Source organism: Macaca mulatta, chromosome 4 (genome assembly GCF_049350105.2).
Source record: "Macaca mulatta isolate MMU2019108-1 chromosome 4, T2T-MMU8v2.0, whole genome shotgun sequence".
Classification (NCBI taxonomy): domain Eukaryota; kingdom Metazoa; phylum Chordata; class Mammalia; order Primates; family Cercopithecidae; genus Macaca; species Macaca mulatta.
The window spans coordinates 21,894,282-21,920,441 of NC_133409.1; the positions used below are offsets into that span (position 1 = coordinate 21,894,282).

At 35.9% G+C, this 26,160-nt stretch overlaps 1 protein-coding gene across 1 annotated transcript in view; it reads left to right on the top strand.

The window, feature by feature from the left end:
• The first annotated feature begins 9,301 nt into the window (after nucleotides 1-9,301).
• Nucleotides 9,302-26,160, top strand: part of RFX6 (regulatory factor X6) — a 55,980-nt gene continuing 39,121 nt past the window's right edge. Inside the window, exons 1-4 of the mRNA XM_001110999.5 lie at nucleotides 9,302-9,614; nucleotides 9,918-10,074; nucleotides 12,821-12,944; nucleotides 14,672-14,733. Of these exons, the coding sequence (XP_001110999.3) occupies nucleotides 9,392-9,614; nucleotides 9,918-10,074; nucleotides 12,821-12,944; nucleotides 14,672-14,733 (566 nt within the window). The 5' untranslated portion in view covers nucleotides 9,302-9,391. The remainder of the gene's footprint in view (nucleotides 9,615-9,917; nucleotides 10,075-12,820; nucleotides 12,945-14,671; nucleotides 14,734-26,160) is intronic.

Sequence of the window (26,160 nt, forward strand, 5' to 3'; positions counted from 1 at the left end):
CAGTTCTTCCATTTGATAAATAGTCCAGCAAAGATGATATATTGGGCTCAAAAGCTTTCAAACAGAGTGAGGAATGAGAAATAAATGCATTGTACACACTGTCTTAGAACCACAGCCTTGAGTTAATAGACATAGTTATCCATTCCACTCAGTGACACAGTACAAAACTAGTAATTTAAACAAAACTAATTTGTTTAGCTTGAGGAAATTACTTGAGTTCTGAAAAGAGTTATTGATTTCTATATTGTATTTTTAAAGCAGTGTATTTCATTAAAATTGCTAATGATTAGTAGATACTATTGTGGTATACCAGGAAAGTGATTAAAATCAGCACATGAACATCTAATTTTATAACATGCAAAAAAATTGGAAGGCTAAGAAAAAATAAAAGCTATAATCCTAAATATTAAGGGAGGAGAGATTCTAAGTAAAGGAGCCATTTAGAGTGTATTTCACAACTGAGCAATGATGGAGAAGTACATTGAGAAGAAAAACAGGTTTGAAGTCAGCTATTGATTACAAAAAATTCAGGGCAAATTTGTGAAAAATCATGTGTGCTGCCCTAAATTTTAGATAATTTAATTGCTTTTGTGTTGTTCACGACAGTAGATAAAACATGCCTAAAAATTCACTCTATAAGACATTTAATTTTAATTATTTGCCCTGTTATAGGAATATTAGGACTGAAAAGCTGTCTGATTTGGCCCATTCATCTCAAATGAGCACTGATAAGACAATGAGCAGTTAATTTCCTTCATCTTATAGGCTACACATTACGTTTTGAAATTAAATGCTTGATAAAATGTCATACCTTGTCACATAATTTATTTTCTGAAGTAATAGATACTTCAGCCCCAAAACTACTAGGAAAATGTGTGGCAAATAGAATATATTAACTGAAATTTAAAAGTAGAGTTTGCTTAGCCCTCAAACACGCTTAATTTATTAAAAGGGTTTAGGGTTCACACTTGGAATATCTTATTCTGTTTACATATGTAGAGTGTGTCCTTTTGTAGACACTTCATTTCAAAGAAGCAGCTGCATAATTCTCTGGATTTTGGGGTAGAAGGAGAGATCTGCTTGCAAAATTACATTCTACCTATGACCAGAAACTTTAGGAAGCTGTTTTAGAGTATAATATGGCACCCAAGTTATTTCTCCCCAAAATAGGACATGTGTATATGTCTGTATGCATGCATCCACTTGTGTGAGTTCTGTAAAAAGTAAACTTGAAAATAAAGTACATATAATTTACATATACACAGACTTACAAAGTAAAAATTATTTTTCATTTGGTATATTTGTGTGTATTAGTGCATTTGATCTTTATATGATCCTTTGAAGTAAGTTTTATTATTCAAAATCTCTCTCACCTTTGAGTTCCTCTGTTCCCCTTTAAAAAAATAAAAAGCACACAAAACGCCCTCAAAAGCAAAAGATGAAAAATCGCTTCACACTTCCTCTTCAAACAGCTTCTCTACTAGCTGCTACTTCATCATCTCTAAAGTTCAATTAACTTTTTGCAACATGCGAAGCAAAAGCCAATCTGTTACTGTATCAGTTAGTTTTTGCTTCAAATTTTAGTGGCTTTAAACAATATTTATTAGGACACTATTCTATGAGTCACCAATTTAAGCCAGGTTTGGCCAAGCTGAGCTTCACCAAGGTCCACTCCTGAGGCTGTAGTCAACTGGCAGGTCAGTTAGAAATTGGTTATTTAAAATGGCTTTGTTTACATCACGTACATGTCTGGCAGTGGGGTCTTTCTGGCTAGCAGTATTTAATAGCTAGCCAGACCAACTGGATATCAGCTGAAGTAATGGGCTTAACATGTCTACAGCAAGCTAGCCTGGTCTTAGCCTCCTGGTAATGGTCTCAGAGTATCCAGAATCAGCAACAGAGGTGAAACCTCAATGCATGAGTTCTTTCCAAGCCTCTGCTTGTATGGTTGCTAATAGCTAAGTTCAGAGGCAAGATAGGAGGGTATTACCCAAAAGCATGGATAGAAGATGCATGAATCATTAGGGGCCAATATTATAACAATCTACCACAATCACCCTGTGTATATCCTCAAAATGTTCTTGAATCACTCCTTTCTTTTCTATCTTCACTGTCATAGCCTAATCCAAGTCTTCATTTTATCATTTGGTCTTCCTAACTTTCCTCCCCCACAATCCACTTACTTTTTATGATATTTTTCTTCCTAAACTCCTCAATGATTTGTTATTGTCAGTTATGATAAAGTTGTACACATTTCTTAGCTTGATCAAGCCCTCTCAAGATCTGACCTTAACTCATGGTCTTTCATGTCTCATGATGATCCTCTTCTCCAACTGGACCCAAATACTAACTCCTCCAACCAGCTGTACTTTTTCTTGCCACTGTGCCTCTGTACATTCTATTCCCTTTGTGCAGAATGTATTTTCCCCACAGTTCCACCTGTGAATGCAAACAAATCCTTCAAGGCTGATTAAATGTGACATTTTCTGTGAAGTCTTCTGCCTGCCCTTCATGTACTCTTGTTTCTGTGTTCCTAGAGGACTTTGTACACACCATCATGTTGTACTTAACATGTTGTATTCTAAAATATCAACCTCCTCCATTAGACTGAGCATTGAAAATGAAATAAAATGTCTTATTTATATTTGAATCACCAGGTCATGATATATTATTTTTGGTTGATGAATGTAAGGATGAAGGGTGCCACCAGTTTCCATTCACTTTTGTAACAAATATTTAATAGGTATCCACTATGTGCCAGCTGCTATGTAACACATACATTTAATATTAAATTTGACTTGCAACTTATATTTTTGCCATTTACTATGTGTGCTTATTACAACAGTATGTAAGGAGCAGTTCTTGAATACACATACAGCAATAAATTATTTACGTTTGTACACTGACTAATATAATCTATTTTCTTTCTTCACTATTGCAAACAAACAAGTAGTCTTACATTAATCTAAAAAAGAGCATTAGACTATCTTTTATTGGAAATGGAAAGAAATGAAAGTTATATAATAACAAAGGTTATTGAAGACACTGGAATTTAAGGCTTAACAAAATAACTTTCAATAAAAAAATAGTAATTTTACATTCATTTAAAGGAGTGAATATTGAAATAGTTTAGATGTATTTTCTCTACATTTTAACAGTAACATTATAATAAACATATATTTTCCAAGCTTTAACATATTTTATGATTAGAATAACTTTTTCTTTCCATGAAAGACCTTCCCATTTGTCACCACGAAATACTGATTCTTCGTTTCTGTCACTCTTCCCATTTCCAACTACATGCTACCTTCCTGACCCTGATCCCTGACCAACAGGAATTCATTTCCTGGATTTCCCCCAAATTAATTTATTTTTTACATTGGTATGCAGTTATGGAAAAATGAATGGTTCTGCCAACACAGAAACTCGACCCATCAACTTGGTCTCCTGAATCATAACCAACTGAACATATTTTATTTATCTTTCTCTCTTTTTAAATTGACTCCCTCAATCCTCTCAGCCTTTTATTGATCCTTCCTTTTCTTCACCTCTCTTCTTCATTTTCCATTTCCCCCATTACTTCTCTATTATTCTACATGCAATAAGGAAAAACATATCGCACAACCAAGATTGCAGGAGGAAGAAATTAGACTTGAGGAAGGAATGTAGACCTAATCTGTTGATGTTTATAGGATAACAGCAAAACTGATAGTTCATATTTTAAGAACAAGCCAGGGAAATTTGTCCAAATTTTATAAATTTCTTCCACAGCAAAGTCTTGGACTAAGTAGTAATTCTTACCTGGTAAGAACATAGCAGATTCTTAATTTTTAAAAATAATCTGGCTGGGTGCAGTGATTCATGACTGTAATCCTAGTACTTTGGGAGGCCGAGGGGGGTGGATCACTTGAGGTCGGGAGGTCAAAACCAGCCTGGCCAAAAGGATGAAACCCCGTCTCTACTAAAAATACTAAATTAGCTGGGTGCAGTGATGTGTGCCTGTAGTCCCAGCTACTTGGGAGGCTGAAGCAGGAGAATCGCTTGAACCCAGGAAGCAGAGGTTTCAGTGAGCCGAGATGTCACCACTACACTCCAGCTTGGGCAGCAGAGCAAGACACTGTTGCAAAAAAAAAGTCTGACCTTTCTTATTTTAAAAAAATTACTTTATTGAAACAAAATTCACACAGAAGTCATCATTATAACCATCTTGAAGAGTACAATTCAGTGGCTTTTAGTATAGTCATAATATTGTTCAATCATCATCACTATTCAGAATATTTTTGTCATCCAAAAAAGAAACCTCATACACATTAGGGAGTCACACCTCATTTCCACTACTTCTAACCCCTGGCAAACCCATTAATCTATTCTGTCTCTATGGATTTGCTTATTCTGGACATTACATGTAAATGGATCATACAGTATGTAGCCTTTTATATCTGGCTTATTTCACTTGACATGATGTTTTTAAGGTTCATACATATTGAAGCATGTATCATTGCTTCACTGTTTTGTTTTGTTTTATTTTTTTTGAGACAAGGTCTTGCTCTGTTGCCCAGGCTAGAGTGCAATGGCTGTGATCTCAGCTCAGCCACCTGAGTAGCTGGGATTACAGGCATGCACCACCATGCCCGGCTAATTTTTGTATGTTTCAGTAGAGATGGGGTTTTGACATGTTGCCCAGGCTGGTCTCAAACTCCTGAGCTCAAGCAATCCACCAGCCTCTGATTCACTGTTTTTTAATGACTGCATAATATTCCCTTATATGGATATACCACATTGTGTTTATGTATATAACAGGTGATGAACATTTGGGTTGTGTTAACTTTTTAACTTTTATGCATAATGTTGCTATAAACAGTTTTACACAAGCTTTGTGTATGAGCTTATGTTTCAATTCTCTTGAGTATCTACCTAGGAACAGAGTTACTGGATCACATGTTTAACTTTTTGAGGAACTGTGAAACTATTTTCCACAGTGGTGGTATCATTTTACATTCCTACCAGTAATGTATGAAGGTCCCAATTTCTCCACAACCTCACTATCATTTTAAAAAATTATAGTGGGTGTGAAGTGATATCTTATTGTGGTTCTGATTTGCATTTTCCTAATGAAAATGATATTGAGCATTTTGTGTGCTTATTAGCCATTTATATATCTTATCTGGAGAAATGTCTATTTAAATCTTTTACATGTCTTTAAATTGGGCTATTGTCTTTTGATTGTTGAGTTGTAAGAGTTATTCATATATTCTGATAGACGATTTTCAAATATTTTTCCACTGTGTGTTGTCTTTTCATTTTCTTGATAGTGTTTTTGATGTTCGCATTTTGGTGGAGTTCAGTTTATCTATGTTTTTTATTGCTTATACTTTTTGTACCACATTCAATAAACCTCTGCCTTATCCCAGGTGAGGAAGACTTACACCAAGGTTTTATTCCAAGAGTTGTACAGTTTTAGCTCTTGTACTTAGGTCTTTGAACCATTTTTATTTTTGCATATAGTGTGAAGTAGGGTTCCAAACTTATTATTTTAGATGTGGTTATCTAACTGAAAAGGCTATATATCCTTTTCCATTGAATGGTGTTAGTACTTCTGCCAAAAAACAGTATTTGTTGCTTCATGTATTTTGGGGCTCTGTTGTTAGGTTCATAACCTCATTTTACTTTTATTTGAAAGAAACAAAATGAAAGTCATTAACAGAAAGCAAAGTACTTGCTGTATTTATAAAATAATTTTGGTGAACAGAAAAACAAATTAGGAGAGACATGAACTTTCACAGAAGAAAATTTCATAGTATATGATTACTCCAGATAATACTATGCCCAGAAATAACCTAGGCAAGGAGAAGGATGTTCCTCAAAATTCTTCTGCAATGAAAGACCAAATTTTTTTTTCATTGCTTATGTGAGCTAAAAAAGATCTAAAGTTTCAGAATAAAAAGATTAGATATGTTTTATTGAAGGCTTACTCTGTTTCAGGCATTGTACTAGGTTCTTATTTATAATGTTTCATTTGATGCTTATATCAACTCTATAATGTGATGTCTTATGTCAGCAGGACCTGAGTCAAGCATTTTTCTACAAAAGCAATTTAAAGAAAGTGTTGCCAGGAGAAACAGGAAAGGGAGTAGGGGTAGCAGGACAGAGGAAGGGAAGAAGCCAAACATGGATGGGATTTTAGGAATGGTCTAGTGGGAGATGGTTTCAGCCCAATCCCATAGAGGAGCTCTGGGTTGTAAGTTGCACCTCAGATTTATCCAACATGAGGTCAAGGTTCCTAACCATCAGTCATTGGCTAAGTGCTCCCCAGGGGCACCTAGGCTGTCTCTGCCTATGGGCAATGGTGGTCTGGTAGCTAAGGGCAGTCCCTCCAAAGAAAAGTCCCAGGAGCTCTCAGGTGTTGGTCTTGGTGCTGGTATTGGAAACCAAAGGAGGCAAAAACAGGGTGAGGAGTGCCCAGAAAATGTGGAAGAAATCCAAGGGGATCTGAGCAGAACACCCACAAAATCTACTATAGATATGTACTATTTTTTCCAATTTTGAGAGAAGGAAATAGGCACAGAAAGGTCAAATGTCCAGAAGCACAAAGAGAATGAGTGCAAACGTACCTGCCTCCAAATTCCTTTTCCTTTCCCCTTTACTCTTGTGCCTCCAGTCATGAAGACACTGTAATTTGAGAACTTCAAAGAATCTTCTCTTTCAGACATCATGTGTGTTTTTTCCCCTTAAAACAGAATAAACTTTTTCAGGTATTTTTTACTTACATTCTGTCAAACTGAAAGCAGAATTTTGTTCATTATTGTATTCACGTGCAGTTTTTCCCCTGGGAGACAGTTGATAGCTTACAAAAATTTTTTAAAGAGTATATAAAACATAAAAATCTTACAAATCACTATTTTAAAAGATCATTCTCCATTTTTATCTATTTTCTTGCCTAGGACTTTATGAGGTGTTTACCACTAATGCTTTTCTAAAACAGTAGTCTCATGAGCTCAGATTTGTTATAATAATTACAAACAGCATATTAGGATATTGACAGCTTTTCCCCATCCTCTGCTTTCACCACATACCATACATTTGAGAAGGATGGCATTGACTCTTCTTTAAACATTTGGTATAGCCGGGCGCGGTGGCTCAAGCCTGTAATCCCAGCACTTTGGGAGGCCGAGACGGGCGGATCACGAGGTCAGGAGATCAAGACCATCCTGGCTAACACGGTGAAATCCCGTCTCTACTAGTCCCAGCTACTCGGGAGGCTGAGGCAGGAGAATGGCGTGAACCCAGGAGGCGGAGCTTGCAGTGAGGCGGAGTTTGCAGTGAGCTGAAATCCGGTCACTGCACTCCAGCCTGGGCGACAGAGCGAGACTCCATCTAAAAAAAAAACAAAAAAAACAAAAAACAACAAAAACAAAAACAAAACAAAACATTTGGTATAAATCACTCATGAAGCTATGTCATCCTGGGCTTTTTTTATGTTGGAAGTTTTTTGATTACTGATTAAATTTATTTACTCGCTATAGGCCTATTTAGACTTCCTATTTTTGAATAGAAGCACAAATAACTTTCACATCATTTTGTTAGGCAAACAGATTTACTTAAAATTAAGGCAAAAAGTTTACTTACTTACTTAAGTGATAATGGTTTTTGTTTCCATTGATCTGTTCAATTGGATAATTGCCAGATTTTCACGTAGTGTCTGTGTGACTTGCACACACACACACACAAACACGTTATCATGTGGTCAGTATTTTAAAAAAAAATTCCAGTAATTTTCCTGAACATTTTTCTTCTTATCATTGCATATAAGTAGACACAGTTAATCACTAGAACTCCCTTTACAGAATGAATCTGAGGGTATCTCTGTAAAGAGGCAATATTCTAAACTTTAGTACTGTACAGTTAAGCCCTCTGGCCTGAGCAGGCTCTGAGGCTTTCAGAGGACTGGGTAGAGAAAACTGGCAAAGTTGTCCTGAGGCAGTGGAGGGGTATATCCTCTTTAGGAGTTTTAGGAGGGTGGAGGGTTGAGTAGCCCCATCCTGGATCTAGCTGCTGGAGGTACCAGGTAAGGTGAAAACCTTTGACAAAGAGTTGCTGCCTTTCCCAACAAGTGGTACTAAAAATGGGGGAGATTCAAATCCACTCATAAGCTTAGCTGCTTTTGCTGTATTACTTAGACTGCATCGCTCCTTCCTATAACTCACCCTTCAGTCACCCACCACCTTGGATCCCATTTTGTTTGTTCTCTGTTAAATTTCAATGTAATGTAGTTTAATATTGTCAAAGTCGAAGGTTGATTTCTGTCTCTAGTGCTGCAAGAGAGGACGACAGGCTGTAGGTTGTGATGAAGCAATGTGAGTCAAAGCAGAATCCTTGCTTTTCTCGGAGAGCACTGGGCATATAAAGACTCCGGGCATATTTGTCAAAAGAACAGAGGGTGGAAGGAAAGGAAGATGATCTGGCAGTCAGGTAACACCAACCCCAAGTCTGCACTGACCGCTCCCACCTAAAGAGAGCACAGATTATAATTTGCCCCCATGAGATTGCCATTTTGGGTTGGAAGATTGTCGCAATTTCATTTTTCACTTAAACAAACTTCTGTTGCCCTACTGCTAGATATGAGATGAGTAATCGTCAGGGACGCGTTTAAATTACAAAATAAAGGTAAACGGGAGAGAAAGAATCTTTCCTCGGGGTTGAGGCCAGATCCTCCAGGGCTGGGAGACCCAGGAGTGCGGGCCACTGTGCGCCCTCAAGCAGAGGGTGCGTGATGAGATGGGATCTGTCCTCAAATGCTGAGAAGAGCCCTCACCAATCCCTCGGAAGGTTTCCGGAATAAAAAGCCCGGCTCCTGCTGTGCAAAGACTGAGCGGTACTCCGGAATACTTTTTCCGTGTTTCGGGGGTGCAGAGTCCAGGCCGCGCGGCCGGGTGCCCCAATAGTGTACCTTGAAAGTAGGGATGGGCCCAGTTACTGCTGGACTTTCCCTGCAGAAGAGAGTGAGCCTTCCCAGGATCTTTCTGCGAGCTCTGAGTGTGAAAACGGTCCTCCGACCAGCCCAGGTTGAGAGAACGGGAGGGAGGGGGAAGCTGTGGGCGTCCAGGGCGTGACCGGCGCAGGTGAAAAAGTGAGTTCGGAGGGAGCATCTGCCCGGACCGCAGACAGGTGGAGAAACGCAGTCCCACCGCGGCCCACCGCGGCCCCCGAGCGGTGTAGGCTGTACCTGTGCGCGGCGTCCCCTCTCCGCTGAGCCAGGGCACTCCTGAGCTTGCGGCCTCCTTCCCCGCCCCTGAGGCCCTCGGTCCCAGCCCCGCCCCGCCCCGCCCCGGGCTGGGGCACCGCTGGGGAACCCGCCGAGCGGCGCGCGCGGAGGTGTCGGGCGACCAGGAGGATGGCCAAGGTCCCGGAGCTGGAAGACACCTTCCTGCAGGCGCAGCCTGCACCCCAACTGTCCCCGGGGATCCAGGAAGACTGCTGTGTGCAGCTCCTGGGCAAGGGCTTGCTAGTCTATCCGGAAGAAAGAGTGTACCTGGCAGTCGAAGCGCAACCCGGGGGCGAGCAGGGCGGCGGGGAGAAAGGCGAAGACCCGGAGCTGCCGGGGGCAGTGAAATCAGGTGAGTGCTCTGCCGCATCCGGAGCTGGGAAGGGGACGAGAACGTATTCGAAGAAGGGCACCCAATAATAATAACGCATCCCAAACATAAGGCAGAGATAGAATGTTCTGTCCAAATCTTTGTATTTCCTCAGTAAAATGTCAAGTAGAGACTGTCAACTCTAAGAGATTTTGCATAACTCCCCTTTCCTCCCCTCCGCCACCACCCCAGTAGGCTACTGCTTTGAAGTTAAGGTACACTTAGAGGCTACTTAGTTGATTTTATATTCTGTTTTTCTTTATCATCCCTTGAACTGGCAATCAGAAATGCACTTAAACAATGGTAACTTTTCCTCTGAAGAAGAGGATGCCGACAACCACGACAGCAAAACCAAAGCAGCGGATCAATACCTGTCTCAGAAGAAAACCATCACGCAGATTGTGAAGGATAAAAAGAAGCAGACACAGCTCACGCTGCAGTGGTGAGACTCGCCCGCAGGGTACACTGAAGCACCTGTTGACGTTTGAACAGCTAGCGTCTTCAGGATCTTTGTTTTTCACAATTTACTTCTTCTTCAAACTTTTTGGGAAAGTTTAAAAAACCAATTAGAATTTAACCCAGTTTTTTTTTTCACTGAATTTTTAGTATAGAGACTTATACGAGTACTGATGAAGGATTTGTACTACAAATAAAAACCACATTACGTTGTTCCTTATTGACTAAAACCATATTTTCTTCAAATGTAAGCATTAATGAACGTTTTTTATAATTTATTGGCTTAAATGCAATCAGTTCAGTCCTTACACGTTTGTTATTTGACAGTTTTTGAGTTTGTAAAATATGATTCTTAAAAACAACTTAAAACGAGGAAGGATCTTGACACTGCCTTTATTCATAAGAGGGCAAATTAAAAATAGTGTATACTCTATAAGATGAAATGTGTTTGAAGTAGAAGACATAGAAAAATCGCTTAAGATACTACTAATTTAAATAGATGTTCAACTATTTTTATAGCATCTGTCATATATGATTTATAATAATAAAATATTACAAATTGGTTTTGTGGAAAATATTTTAAAACCAAGAATTTATCAGTAGGATTTCCACATAGAGTGAACATTTTGTAATATCTATCTAAAAGTAAAAACATTATATTAAACTTCCCTACATAGTAGGAAGAAATAGGAGCATACATTTCCTCACAAATTCCATGTAAAAAACAAACTAATAAAAAGGATTACATATTTACTGATTAGTTACATAACCTAATTTTATATGGAGTATGACCTAAGGAGCCTTAGAAAAATACAATATAAAGAACTAGTAAATTTTATTTTTATTATTTAAAGATTAAATTACAATTTACATATAGTAGTTTTTTTGTGATTATATGCTTGAACCCTTTCAAATATTTGAAATATAAGCCAAGTATTCATCTAAAGTTGGAGTTTAACTATTGAAGTTGATGTCGTGTTTACTAGTTATGAATATACTAGAGCAGTTAAGTAATTGAGTTAAATATCAGGGATATTTAGGATACAACTATTTGCAGCAGGATAACTGGGGCAAAAATATTTTGGTTTCAGATATATTATTGAGCTGTTTTGAATGATAACTCTCATTTTTTCCATTTAAATTGAGTGTGTGGAAATATACATGTTTCTTTTATGAATAAATGTATACATAAATATGTATAAGTTAAGATCAAAGAAAAAGTTGTACCCCAGATGAACAACATACTTATGTCTAGGACGATTCAATATTTTGAAGACAAGGACAATGCCTACTACAACAATCTCAAAATAGCAAGATGAAATGTGAACATTGTGTACATGTAATTAAAATATAATTTTTAAATAGGTAAACATTTCTCATAAAAGTTTTCAAAGTTTTGAAATTATCACACATCATTTTTGTTTGAATTTTTCACATTCTGTTCTAAAAATGAATATTATACATTTTTAAAAAGTGAGTTACTCATATTTTGAGAATTTTTTTAAGGTTATAGATTATTTCAGGGCTGTTAAAAACTAGAACTGAAAATCAAAGTGAAAAAGCTGGCTGATTAATTCCAGTTTTCTCTATCAACTAGTATGTCATCTGATTTTATGTACATATATAGATTGCATATTTTGAAACACTAGATCTTAGTTTTTGGTTTTTTTTTTTTTTTTGTTCTTCATTAAAAAAAATGGGTGACTGATATTTTACCTGTTCAGGGAATCCTTTCTTTAGCCTTTATCTTGTATACATTAGGATATTTTAAATCAAGTCTTTGAAGGGGTTCATCTAATTTTAATCTGCAGACTCTATATTGCATCATTTCTGCATTATAATAAATATTATCTTACTATACATAAAATTGGTATAAGTAAATTTTAGTCAAAATCACCTACTGAACTGTTAGGAAAACTGGGAATGGAATCTAAAAGTTTAATTTGTACATTGCTGTTTAGAAAGTTGTAACACAAATATGTATTTATTACATTTATATAAGTTATGCTTAGTTGCAAATTAAATGGAATTACTACAAATTTTCAAAGGTTATATAGTTATTTTTATAATATAAAGTTGAAGGTGTATATATTATGTTTGGAGATATCCATAGAGAATTACATTATCTTTTAAGTGTATAAGATGTTTTAGATAATTATAGTACTGATCACAGTAGTAAAAAGTATAGGAATAGAAATATATCAATGTCATTTGAGACTTAAGTAAAATGGTTGATTCTCCTGTGTTTTGCAAGTAAATGCATCATTGTCCTTCCCTAATTATTCAGGGCTCAGAACTAGGTTTTGAATGAAAGTGAGAGAATGTAAGCATTTGCCAGCCTGAAGCTTGGCAGCCCTTTAGTACTAAGAATGTTTTTAAAAATACCCATCATCTTCAATTTCATCATTCATATTTATATGTCACAGAGCAAATATGATGAACCATGAGGTTTATATAGAAGACCTAATATTTGTGATGTGGACCAGGCATGGTTTTATGTTGGCCATGATATTTTAACTGTACTAGCAGATTTTTCACTGGGGTTTTTGTACTTCTAACATTAATCCTTATAATTTGATTTAAAAATAATCCAGAATAAAAGGAAGTCTACTTATGTCTACTCCTTACCTCATTTGTATAGAGTCCATATTCAGAATGGGTAATAAGTCAATGAGAAATTTGAAGGAAAAAGAAATAAAATATTTGACCTAATTTTTGTTCCTTTTTCTTAGGCTTGAAGAGAATTACATTGTATGTGAAGGAGTTTGCTTACCACGGTGCATTCTTTATGCACACTACTTAGATTTCTGTAGGAAAGAGAAATTAGAGCCAGCCTGTGCGGCCACCTTTGGAAAGGTAAACGACACATATTGGCTATAGTGACTTACAACTAAAGTCATGTCAGGCAGATAGCATGAAAACAAATTCATCTGTGCAAGTTCTCTTAGAGAACATTGAGACATTTGTTTTGCAGGCAGAAACTGTCTTAAGGACTCTGTTTGGGATTGCTATATGTTTATAACTTGATTTTGAATATTAGAACCCTAACTATTAGAAGATCTAATGTGAATTTAAGTCAAGCTTCGTTTAAGCAGTAGCATTTCCCTTCAAAGAGGGATGCATTAAAGTGTATAGTGGCCTGTGTTAAGAAGCAAAATTAAATGGAAGTGACAAGTCTCTTGCTAATGCAATTAGTGGTTAGTGGTTATCCTTATTTAGCTAGTCCAAATATATGAGTTTTTAAATAGGTTTTAAAATGTATTAAAAGTTCTCCTAATTCTCCATTTCTATATTTACATCCCGAGCCCCAAGATTTTATGATGGGATGGGTTAGAATTCTCTCATTTAAAAATATTTCTTTCTACCCAACCAGTATGGTTAGGATGGGAATCTGTATAACTGACATTACTATGCTTATATATATATATATATGGGGAGGGGGAGAGAGAGAGAGAGAGAGAGAGAGAGAGAGAGAGACATCATTTTGAGAATTAATATCAATCTCTTAAGAAAGCCTTGTTCTTTAAGATTCGTGTCATACTGTGTTTGAGAACCTAGGATATCCCAGAAAAACTTTAGGAAGCTTGGGTCTCAAATATTGTCTTTTACAAATTGAAATCCAGATTCTAACCTGTAGAGGGACTCATTGTCCAGAAAATAATGAATACTATGGTTCAGCTTCTCATTTAAAAAAATAATAGTTTATTTTAACCTATCTATTACAGAGCGAGTGTGATATTATACATTGTAATGAGGTAATCTAGGTTCTAGCCTAGACTGGACTAATTTATTGTGAGACCTTCTGAAAAGCGCTTAATCTCTTTAAAATTCTGCTTACTCATTCTATTAAACGAGGAGTTTGGATAAGACAACTTCTAATATCTGTATTAACATTACCATTTTGTGAGTCCACCTTATGGGAATAATTCATAACTGTTTGGCAGTCATGAAGCACCTTGAAAACCTGGTAAAACTATAGACCCAGACTCCAATAAATTAACACATACATAGTTTGCCATGGAGCTCTCTAAAGTTCATGTATGGATCTTCAAATATTGAGGTCAAAATGGTTTTCTGTAGAAGACTTTTAAACAATTTTTAATCAGATCCTAATTTTAGCAAATTTAGAGAAAGGAACATACAAAACAAAAATTTTATAACATTACAAGGGAGATACAGTAAGGCAGAGAAAGTTTTATATATCCTTTTGGGTTGGGGATAGATTTTAAATTCTGGGTACATCTCTGTATGGAATTATATGAAGAGACCCAAATCTTCTCACTCCATACATAAATAAAGTAATAATTGCTTTGGTAGTACCATCAAGCAAAAGCAGATATTAGTATCATCTGCCTTGGAAATCGAGACAAGGTCAGTAGAGCACTTCAATAAAAAAAGTACCTCCCTGCCTCTGCTGATCTATTGCTTATCAATGTGTGTAAGTTATTACTTTTTCCAGACTAAGTATTCACTCACAGTTCATTCAGAGGTCAACATTTACTTTCCCCAACTAATTGGCTATGAGTGGCTTGCATTAGAACCGTATACTTTCTAAAACCTAAAGTAATCGTTTTTCTTTTTAGACAATTCGCCAGAAGTTTCCCCTCCTAACAACAAGGCGGCTTGGAACAAGAGGCCATTCAAAGTAAGATACTAATGAACATATGTCAGATTCGGCTCTTGTGCATGAAGATTGACATAAATGTAAAATAAGTATTGTCTTTGTCAGTACAAAGAGAACCAGGTATTCTCCTGATGAAACAGAATTTTATCAACTGTGAGAACTAAAAAAAAAAAAAGTAGATTTTAGAATAATGTTTAAAAGGCAAATTTTACATATGAAAATCATAATATATTATTATTTCGGCTGAAATAATTTAAATGAGTCATTTTCATAATTTTTTAAATTTCATTTCTAATTTTTTTATTTTATTTTTTTCCAAATATGAAATAAAATTTTATTTTTATTCATGTATTTATTTATTTGTTATTATTATTATACTTTAAGTTCTAGGGTACATGTGCATAACGTGCAGGTTTGTTACATATGTATACTTGTGCCATGTTGGTGTGCTGCACCCATCAACTCGTCAGCACCCATCAACTCGTCATTTACATCAGGTATAACTCCCAATGCAATCCCTCCCCCCTCCCCCCTCCCCATGATAGGCCCCGGTGTGTGATGTTCCCCTTCCCGAGTCCAAGTGATCTCATTGTTCAGTTCCCACCTATGAGTGAGAACATGCGGTGTTTGGTTTTCTGTTCTTGCGATAGTTTGCTGAGAATGATGGTTTCCAGCTGCATCCATGTCCCTACAAAGGAGAAGTACCATATGACCCAGCCATCCCATTACTGGGTATATACCCAAAGGATTATAAATCATGCTGCTATAAAGACACATTTTCATAATCTTGAAGTCATTACTGAAGGCACCAGTGTCACGAAGGAGGAATGTATGAGACTAACTATAGTGAACCAAGCAGATTCCACAAGGCTCCCAAACAGCAAGGCCCAAACCAGGGGTTAAAGAGCTTCGAGTAGGAAGGAAGTGCCTTAGCATGCTTTAGGTTCTTCCTCTAGTTTTCTTTCCCAGAAAATAATTTCTTGATATCTCCTTCTTTTCTCTTCAAGACAAATGACATGCACAAATGACCTGTTTGGTCATCTCTTAATGTAAATATAAACATAAAATAAGCTGTCACACATGATCTTTAAATTTTCCTCTGTGTTGTGGCAGTCTCTGGAGAACCCCCAGGTACAGTTTCTTATTCAACAGCTATTTTCTCTGTGTGCTGTGTTTTCAGTTTCTCCTTTCCTTCTGCCTATAAGCATGTCCAGATCTCCTTTATGCTGAGAAAGAAAAAAGTTCCAACCTTCATGATTGCTCTAGTATTTCCCCCTTTGAATTATTGCTTCCCTTACCACTGATCACATCCCTCTGACCTAGTCCGTTTCTCTACCTGGGCAAAAATCCAATGGCTGGTTTTTACTGTTACCCATCTTCCTTGGCTCCTGCCTAGCATTTGAACCAACTGATAATGCCCTCTTAAAATAAATAAATAAATACAGAAAACTACTTCTATAGCTTCTCTGTCATAATATTATCCAGGCCCTCTTCTGTCTTCTACTGCTCTTTTTCTAGCTTGTCCACTGCCTCCTTCTGCCCTGACATCACATCCAACACTGACAAATGAAAGTATAATGTGGCCACATATTCAATTCAAAAAATTCTGGAAGCCACATTTAAAAAGTAAAAAGGAAAAAGCAAAGTTAATTTTAATGTTTTATGTAATCCAATTTATTCAAAACATTATTATCTCACTATGGAATCAATATAAAAATCATTAATCGGATATTTTACATTCTTCCTTCCGTACTACGTTTTTGAAATCTAGTGTATATTTTACACTTACATCACATCTCACTTTAGACTAGCCACATTTCCTGTGCTTACACCCACATATGGCCAGTGGCTTTATTGCTTTATTGGATAGCTCAGCTTTAGACACTTGCCAAAAAATAGGTCCTACTTTTTGAATTCTTTTGAATATGCCTCTCCTCATTGCTACTTTCATAGCCTGGCCTTGGCTCTGTCTTTCTTGTCCATTCATGCAATTTTTCCAAACTGACCTTTTAAAGTTTAGATTCAATCATATCTCTTCTATGTTCAAAACCTCTGCTGGCTCATAATTTGTATTGTTCATGACAAACTTTCCTCAACTTGACATTCAAGGTCCATCAGGATCTAGTCCAAGTTCATTTTACTATGTCACCTATTTCTCACTTTCTAGCATGTAGCCTATGTACTCACCAAACAATCATCCCAGTAACCTTTGATTCACTCCAGCTGTCAGTCTTTTGTTTAAGTTTATGCTGTCTTCCCCTGGAGAATGTCTTTTCCCCTATATGTGTGTTGAAATTTTACCCATTTGAAAGAATGTCTCTTGAACTTCTTCCTTTAGATCTTTTCTTAGTCCATTGATTTATTGTAGGCTCCTTCTCTGCACCCTATGGCAGTTTGTTGGTACCTATCTTAATGTGAAATTAACTTATCTCCTCCTCTAAACAGATAATACATATTTTGAGGACAGAAACTTTGTCTCATTCACTTTTATATTCTTTCTGTTGGCCAATACATGACAGATTACCAATTAACACTTATTTAACTGATGCAATTAATGTTAACATTATTGTGGCCTGGAAAGAGGAAATAAAATGCCCGATTCAAAAAGACAAAATTGAGTCCCTTCCTTCTAACCAAGTCAACTTTATTTCAAAGTTTGATCAGTTTAACTGACTGGTGTCTACTGAATTTGATTCCTACTGAATTGTGTAGGTTGGGGAAAGATCAGATAGTGTTTAAAGTAAATAGATAGGGGGAAAGAGGCAAAGCAATGAAGAGAAACCCTCTTGACAGGATCTACAAGAGGGTGGGCTGGCAGGCTGCAGGGAAAGTCAATTAATCCTAGAGGGAGCCTTTAGGATTAGGGATGAATCATTAACCCTGTCCTTTGTGTTACAGTGGGGCTCTAGTACTTAGGTTGATGTAACAACATGGGGTGACTTTGGGCAATTTATTCGAATCCAAGAGCCATAGGTGTGCCCAACAGCAAGGCATTAACAATTTGAATTTTTTTTCTGCTGGGCTGATATGCCATTTGATTTTTGTGACATGACTTTTTTGATATCTTTATATCATAGAGAAAAATTAATTTTCCATATTTAAACTACATATGGTAAAAAATATAGCAAAATGTAGTTTGTGTATCTTGTAAATAGTAATTTTTTTGATATAATTATTCTTAGCTAGGTATGTTTCTGCCTTTATTTCCAAGAAATATGCTGAGCTTTTATCTTGGAAGATAGAATATCAAAAGGCAGTATAGCCTAATGGTTAGGGACATAGGCTTTAAAGTTGAACAACTTTAAACATGAAGCTGATGCTTCCATGTATAGCTGTGTGAAACCAGCTTTCCAGCTGGTGATTTATTGTAGGATTATTCAGCTTTTCACCAGTAAAGTGGATATGCAATATCTTATCGGATTGTTGTGAGAGTTAAATGAGATAAAGTATAGGAATGAACATAGGAGTGAATATACTTTGAACCCCACTATCCTTAATAATAAAAAATTAATGACTCAATATAAAACAATCTGCAATACAATTAAAAGTTATTATTTATTGAGTACTACACACACACACAGATACATGCACTCATCTCTAATCCTTGCAATAATGATAGAAGGTAGGAATTCCTGTATTACAAATAAGGAAATTGCATTTCAAAAGTTACTGGCTTGCCCAAGGCCACACAGATAATACACAATAACAGTGTTGGCATTTGAATCAAAGTTTACCTGATTCTAAAGTTTATGTTTTATCTACCAGTAAAAGTTGGGAAACCTACTACTTTTTTTCCAATATCAATCGTATCAACAAATAATTGTTTAATTGAATGTTTGATTTCTGACGTATAAGTTTTATTAAGTTTTTTTTTTAACAGATCTAACAGTTCTTAAACTTTATTAATACATTAGATTCTTCTTCAGAGAACAAACACTTAACCACGCCACAATCGTAAGGCATTTAATTTAGAGGTGTTTGTGTTTTATCTAACAGCAAATTTGTAGCACAAACACAATTTTATTTTCTGCCTTTTAATGTTAGTTCTAAACATTTCTCTGTTACATATTATCTTTGGAAACATTTCTAATGGCTGTTTATTATTTCATAAACTTACATTTTATAAAAAATATTTTTATGTCTATGGAAACACAAACAATTGAATGAAAGACAGAAATATAAAGTAAGTATACCTTAGAGAATCAGGGAATCATAATTTCTCCAAATTTTACTAGTAATTTTGCAAAATGTATTTTATTGTTATCGTAGTGTTTAATACAGTACTTTTAGCATAGTATTATTAAACATTTATTGAATTATTTAAAAAATATAAATAAATGTGATATTTATTTTAACTTCCTTGGATTGCATACTAACATATACAAACATTGTGAAACTGTTCTGATGATGATTACTTAAAAAATGAGTTTTCAATTTGTGCCAAATTATTATAGGATAGCTAGAGTATGTCCAGTCATCTCACTGGGGACTATCAGACAGAATTTATTTTAGATTATGATTGACTCAAAAGGTTCTCCTGTACTCTGGGCATGAGATAGCACCTCCTTTTCAAAAATTGTTCTTAGATGTCTTTGAGGTTCATGAAGCAATGTCACTCTCCAAATTTTACTGGTCCCTATGTAAAACCCAAAGTTTGGAAAACACTAATCTATGTGACAAAGAGACGATTAGTAGGGCCTAAAAATCATGAATGAAGGTGGTGTCTATTTTCAAGTTCTATTTTCCTAAGTTTTGAAATAACTGGCTATTAATTACAGTAATGTCTTCACAACTCTCACATTTGTGCATGTGCTACTTCTTTCCCTCACTAAAAATGAAAGATGAAAAAGTTTGACTGTATAAAATGAGCCCAAAATTTATTCAATTGAATGGAAGAGATAAAATATTTAAAACAGGTATACTAAAACAAAAAAATAGGCCAGATGTGGTGGCTCACTCCCGTAATCTCAGCACTTTGGGAGCCGAGGCAGGAGGATCATGAAGTCAAGAGATTGATACCAGCCTGGCCAACATGGTGAAACCCTGTCTCTACTAAAAATATAAAAATTAGCTGGGTGTGGTGGTGCGCACCTGTAGTCCCAGCTACTCAGGAAGCTGAGGCAGGAGAATCGCTTGAACCTGAGAGGCGGAGGTTGCAGTGAGCTGAGGTCACACCACTGCACTCCAGCCTGGAGATAGAGAAAGACTCCATGTCAAAACAAAACAAAACAAAAATAAAAAAATAATAAAACAAAAAAATCTAAACACACAGGATCACTATGTAGGCCCAGATTTCATCCACTATCAAAATTAGGAACAATTAAAAATGGAAGAATTTGTTTTCAGTGGCAAGTTCAATGTTCCACATGGGAGGCCGCTGCTCTGATGGTTATGGAAAAAAAATCTCTGAAGATGAACATGAGGGCTCAGGAAGCCTCACTCTAGGGCACCTAACAAGAGTGCTTTAGGGACAAAGCCAGTCAATTTGCAGGCAGATTAGCAGCTCAGCTCTCTATCCAGTTCCTTCACACTTACCATCCCCTGCCAGCCAAGAAAACCAGCAACCCCAACAGTGGACACTCTACATTCCCAATACCAAGATAAAAACTGACTTTACTTTCATGTTTCTTCTTTTCTTCCTTTTAATTTTGCTACCAATCCCAAAAATACATACCTGGTTTTATTATCTGTAATATTTTTAAATTCAGGTTTTAAATAAATAAAAATGAAACAAAGTTCTGTAAGTATAATAAGGAAGAATAATTCATGCATCTTTTATGGTTATGAATGCATTGAGAATAATCAGTCTATTCCTACTGACATTAATGTACAAAGTGTGATACTAAAGAGTTTTTGAGATGCAAAGAATTGTAAAATAGGGTGCCTGCTGGCAAAGAACTTTCACTATTCATCTTAATTGTTTAATAAGCATTTTACTGAGGGTCCCGTTACTAACTAGGCCCTTGGATACAATGATAAGGAAAAACCTTGTATCCTACCCTTGCTCAGAATGGCTTGGCTAAGTAAGGGACAACATAATGGAGCCCACAAATAGATTTTACGCACATGGTAGACTGTTTGATTTTAAGTTACATTTTAATTTTTTGTAGACTTTGATCAGCCAAATCTTGGTTTTCAGACATGATAGACAAAAGCTATTATCTTATTTATTAGTAGTGATTTAGTGGGTTAATAAAACTGATATGGCAGCTGCTCTTATCGTAGCAAGTTATTGCAAGTCCCTGAACAGCTTAATCCCATCATTTCCTTATCAGTTATCATTTGTGTAGTGTAAACTAACATCAGGGCTACTAGCTCAGTGGGAACATATGTTTCAGGAATTCTATATAAAGACTGAAATGGAAAAGAAGAAATATAGATGCAGGTACAAATTGCTCAGCAAATGAAGAAAAGTATTAGGCACGAGGTAAATATTTTAGTAGTAAAAAAGAACAGCAATAATTTCATTTGTCATATTAAAAGTCTGTTATATTTTAATAACATGTTCATATTAAAATGTGGCTACAAGGATTAATTATTCTTCTTTATTCATAAATTTTAAATCAGATCTGTCATTTGACATAAGATTGAGGAAAGTTGTTAATAAATGAACACACTTTTCTTAGATAATCATAGAAGCTGCTTTTGTGACATATTTTCTTGGAAAAATTAGCTAATCATCTCCAGGATTTTTTGAGCATTTATCATATATTTTCTTTAATAGAAATGGATAATAATCATATAGGGAGAAGGAACTGTGAAATGTTTGGGAATCTTTATTCAGAGTAACCTACAGGATAAGCATTAGGTAGTGTTACATAAATTTAAACAACTATTTCTTCCACAGTGAGACAAACCTCACTTTTTGTTTAACATACACCAGCATATCTTCTTGTTATATTACAGTATGCATGGTAAATACTCCCTAGCAAGATTTATTTTAGGGTCGTCTATTAACCACAAAATAATGCTATAAAATATTGCAAGTGAGATGAAAAATTTATGTACACTTTGCATGAACTGTCTCACCCCAGTTTTATGAGGTTTATCTTTAGTGACTAGGAAGACAGAAAGCTGCTCATTTATTATCTCTTCTCTGTTCTCAGAGACACTAAATCACTCGGATGACAACATGTTCCTAGTTAGACTAAAAGGAAGATTAAAGGGAAAAGGTTATTTTGTTGGCTCCAGAAGAAACAGGGTATGAAATGCGCTAAAGCATTACAGTGGTCATTGCAAAATACTGAGGTTTGTATTGCTAGCAACAGTCTTTCCACCAAAGTACACCAATTTCATGCCCTTTATATATATTGTTTAGGTATGCAACTTTTGTTCAATCTCAGTGTTTTACTGATGACCTGGAAATGCAGTGTCAGAAGGTGGTTATTGAAAACACTCAACTTTAAGAAAATTTGTTTTATTGGTTTCTAAATTCCTAGAGGAACAGATTGATTTAACCAGTAAATGTGTGAGGATTTTTCTTCATAGTAATTTTTAATGAAGAATACAGTGAAGGGAAAGATAAAATTCTCATCCTCTAAATCTTAGAGTTTAGTATGGGAGGTAAGCCATGTATCATTAGAGATATGCCAATGATACAAGGACAAAGTTGTATAGGGTAAATGACCAAGAGAGGAGTTCAGGGAGTTCAGGAGTTTCCCCTGAGATATCAAGCAAAGCTTCATGTGTTATAAATATGCCTTAAAGTATGATTAAGAAACAAGGACCTGATGGAAGAAGGGCTGTCCCAACGGAGAGTTAAAAAAACCAAAGGCAACACCATGGCTATGTGGCAAGCTATTTATGAAAAGCCAGTCATCCTGATAGTAATGGTCAAGTTTATAATAGTACTTGTGATAGGGTTAAAGGAGTTAGTAGACTTCCTTACATCATGTTAGATAAGAGATTCTTTAATTTCTACCAAATTTTAAATTGTGGTGATATGTTTAAGTATACGATATTATATGAATTCTCTTAATGGGCAAAATTTTAGGATTTTGTGACACATTGTTATTTTTAATTTTTCAAGTTATTCATTCATTTATCTAACAAATATTTATTAATTTCCTATTGCAGAGAGCTTACATTCTGGGAGTTTACATATGGAATGTCAAATATGAAACATCCAGATCAGTGGTGTGGGTCTTAATAATTCATGTTAGTTATCTATGCTTACATTACTCCTGCCAAACAGGAATAAAGAGTGTGTGTGTGTGAAGGCAGACATATTTGAACTACATTTCACTAGAACTTTCTAACTGTAAATAAAATTGCAATACAAAAGAGAGCTATCTTTTGCATCTTGAGTGTGGAGGCAATATGGTTTGTGGAATCATGGGTTTAAATTTTGCCTTCAAACCTGTAACATTTTTAAACAAATCACATAATTTTTGAACATCTGTTTTGGATTGGGGATATTGCTCTACTTGCAGGCTGCTGTGAAAATTTGAGATCATGTATACATACAATTCTTTGCATGTAATAGATGTTCAAAAATGGTAACTATTTCTATCATGACTCATTATCACCTGCTTCAATGGTAGCAAATATTAATTTGGTATTACAATTCTCTCTTTGCATTATTTGTTCCCTCACAAGACTGTCAACTCCTCCAGAGACTCTCCTCCACCTCTCTTTGAATCCTCAGCACATAGCACACAGTAAGCACTGAATACATGTAGGAAAAAAAAGAGTGTACTCTTTCACTGGTTCTCTATCTCCTGTCATGTATATAAGATTGTATTGATAGAATATGCTCAGCTACATCAACATATCTAAAATCTAGGGTATTGCTAATAGGAAAAGGACATGCCATTTCTCTCTTGTAGAGCCGAATGTAGCTGACCAAGTCATTTTCTTCAGGTGTCAGTTTGTGTGTGGGTTTATGGTGTTATTTACATTTGACTTATACATAAAATACATATATTAATTAAAAAGCACCTTTTTAACGTATATATAAAATAGTTACTTTTGGAATATAAATATTTTGGATATAGGTAGAGGAAGTAAATATTTCTATTTGTAAAGATATTCTGTCCTAATGACTGGGGACAGAAATAAGGGGGCCAAATCATATAGTCATTTATAACAATAAGAAACAAGTTGCATAATAAAACATTCTAAAAAGTCGTAAGAAAAAAATTACACATCTGTATTAGTTAGAATTTATTTGGTCTTAAAATGTAGCAATTTTTTTAAAATGTGAATATCAGGTGGTTTTAAAAACTGCAAGTAAAATGTGCCTCAGTGCTGGTCAGTGTAGTCACTTTTCCATGACAGCAGGCATCAGGAGGCCATAGACTTGGGAAGAATTTGGAAACATGAATATTCCTGATCAGATTTTCAATGTCTGTTTTGTTCATCATTGTCCTAACAACTAGCACAGTGGTCAGGGCACAGTATCTACTCTGATATTTATTGAACTCATGGTCATCCCTTTGACTTGTCTTGCGATTTTTGTATACCACCTGTGAAGACAGTGTAGTTTGTTCTCAATCTGCATGGCAAACCATTTTACCACACTGAAAACAGGATCAGAGTTGAGAAGCAAGAAAATTGAAGTTATAATAAAAGAAGCTTATGCATTTTTAAGCCAATGTTTAACATGTATTGCTTTAGCAAGTGGCTAAAATGTAATTTAAGCTATAAAGCGTATGAACAAACAGTAAGCTTTGCAAAAAGAACACGAAATTACAACATCTTTCCATTCTAATGGATCTCTGTTTTCAAACATTACTTGATTTATTTCTTCTAATATATAAACATTTCTTTTGGTATCTTAGTTCTAAAATCTAAAAAATGAAATATTAGTAATTATTTCAGATTCTGGCTTATTAACTAATTCTAACTAATTCTACTAATATATGTGACTGTCATCTAAATCTGCTGTTTTTTTTTTTCACAGTTTTAAATATTTCCCTTATCGATATCTATTAATATGGCTCCTTCGGTAAAGTCTTTATGACTTAAGTAAGCTTCTTTCTTTTCATTTTTAATTAGAGACATAACTCAGTTCAATATTTTGAAGTTTCTATTAAGTTTTCTATTTCCTTCATTTCTCCCTTTGTTCCATTATACCTTAGAGGTTCTTTTTTTCCATCTACCATAGGATTTCTTTTTCTGTACCGTAAAAACGAGCAGTTACGAGGCTCCTTTTTTCAGGCTAGCAGACTATAATTATACGTCTACCAAAATTGAGGACTTGAAAACATCTTCCCAGTCTTCCAGAATCATAAAATATCCTCATTTGCCTTGACCACCATATATTATTATTTCCCAAATATAACAACTCTTTCTGAAAACATTTGTTATAATATTTGTTGCTGCTGTTGTTGTTTTGATGTTTAAAAATCCTTTTTCCTTCATCTCCAATGACCTTGAATCAATAGAGGCAAGTTTGCTGCCGCAGTCCTGCCCTTAGAACCTGAGAAGAGAGAAGCCATCTCTGGGCTTCCTACTTTGGAGGGCTCATTCTGGCTGTCCTCCAGCTGCTGTCCTCACATGAAGCAGGAGTCCAAAGCCTGAGGGAATGTGTCCATCCAAAAACCACATCCCACTTTTGGGTCCCTGGGGCCCTGGAATTCCCTGTCCAAACTGCCCCAGGCCCACTTCTTGGGCCTGTATTGGGCATGTCCCAAGTCCATCCTCAGAAGGCCACACTGCTCCACTAGTGTTCATAACCCTAGACTGAGGTGTGGCCAAAGGTTAGCTGTTAGTGGGTGATGCAGATGCAGCTGTATCTTGGATGTGCAGTCCAGTTCCCTCACAGTGAACAAAGGAGCCAGAGCTGGAAAATGGGGTGAAGGTGTGGGTCTTCCCCCACCACCATGTTCCCATATGGAACTCCTGGAGTCTAAGAATGCAAAATTCATATTTACCTACCAGATCATTATGGAGGTAAATTGTCAATGTAAGAGGACAGGAATATTTTTGTTAGGAGTTCATTAGCTCGATTTATAGTTTTCAAATAGCTATTCATATGGCATGTAGGCTTCCATTTGTACTCCTGTCCTGGATCCTGAAAATGTTTAGGAGTGGAACTTCTTGGCCAATAGTTCTTTACTGCTGAGGCCAGAGATGGGGACCTTGATGGATGAACTGAGGATTCATCCATTCAACCAGATGGATGAACTGTGGATTCAGATGGTGGATCCTCAGTTTAAAGGATCCACTTTAAACTCAGATGGTGATGCTCAGAAACAATGTTTTAAAATATAATTAGGCTGAAGTCCACTGGAAAGCCCCTCATTCTCTTTTTTTCATTCCTTTCCTGATCTTAGATGAATGCAAATTGAAGGAGTTGGTAAACAGTAGGTAGTTATGGGGGACGGATGGCAGAGAGTGGGGACTGACCACAGAAAGCAGATGCTACAGGATTCTGGCTATCCTCACTAAATGTCCACTATTCCACTAGCATGTGTATAATATTTGTAGTGTTTATATATGGAT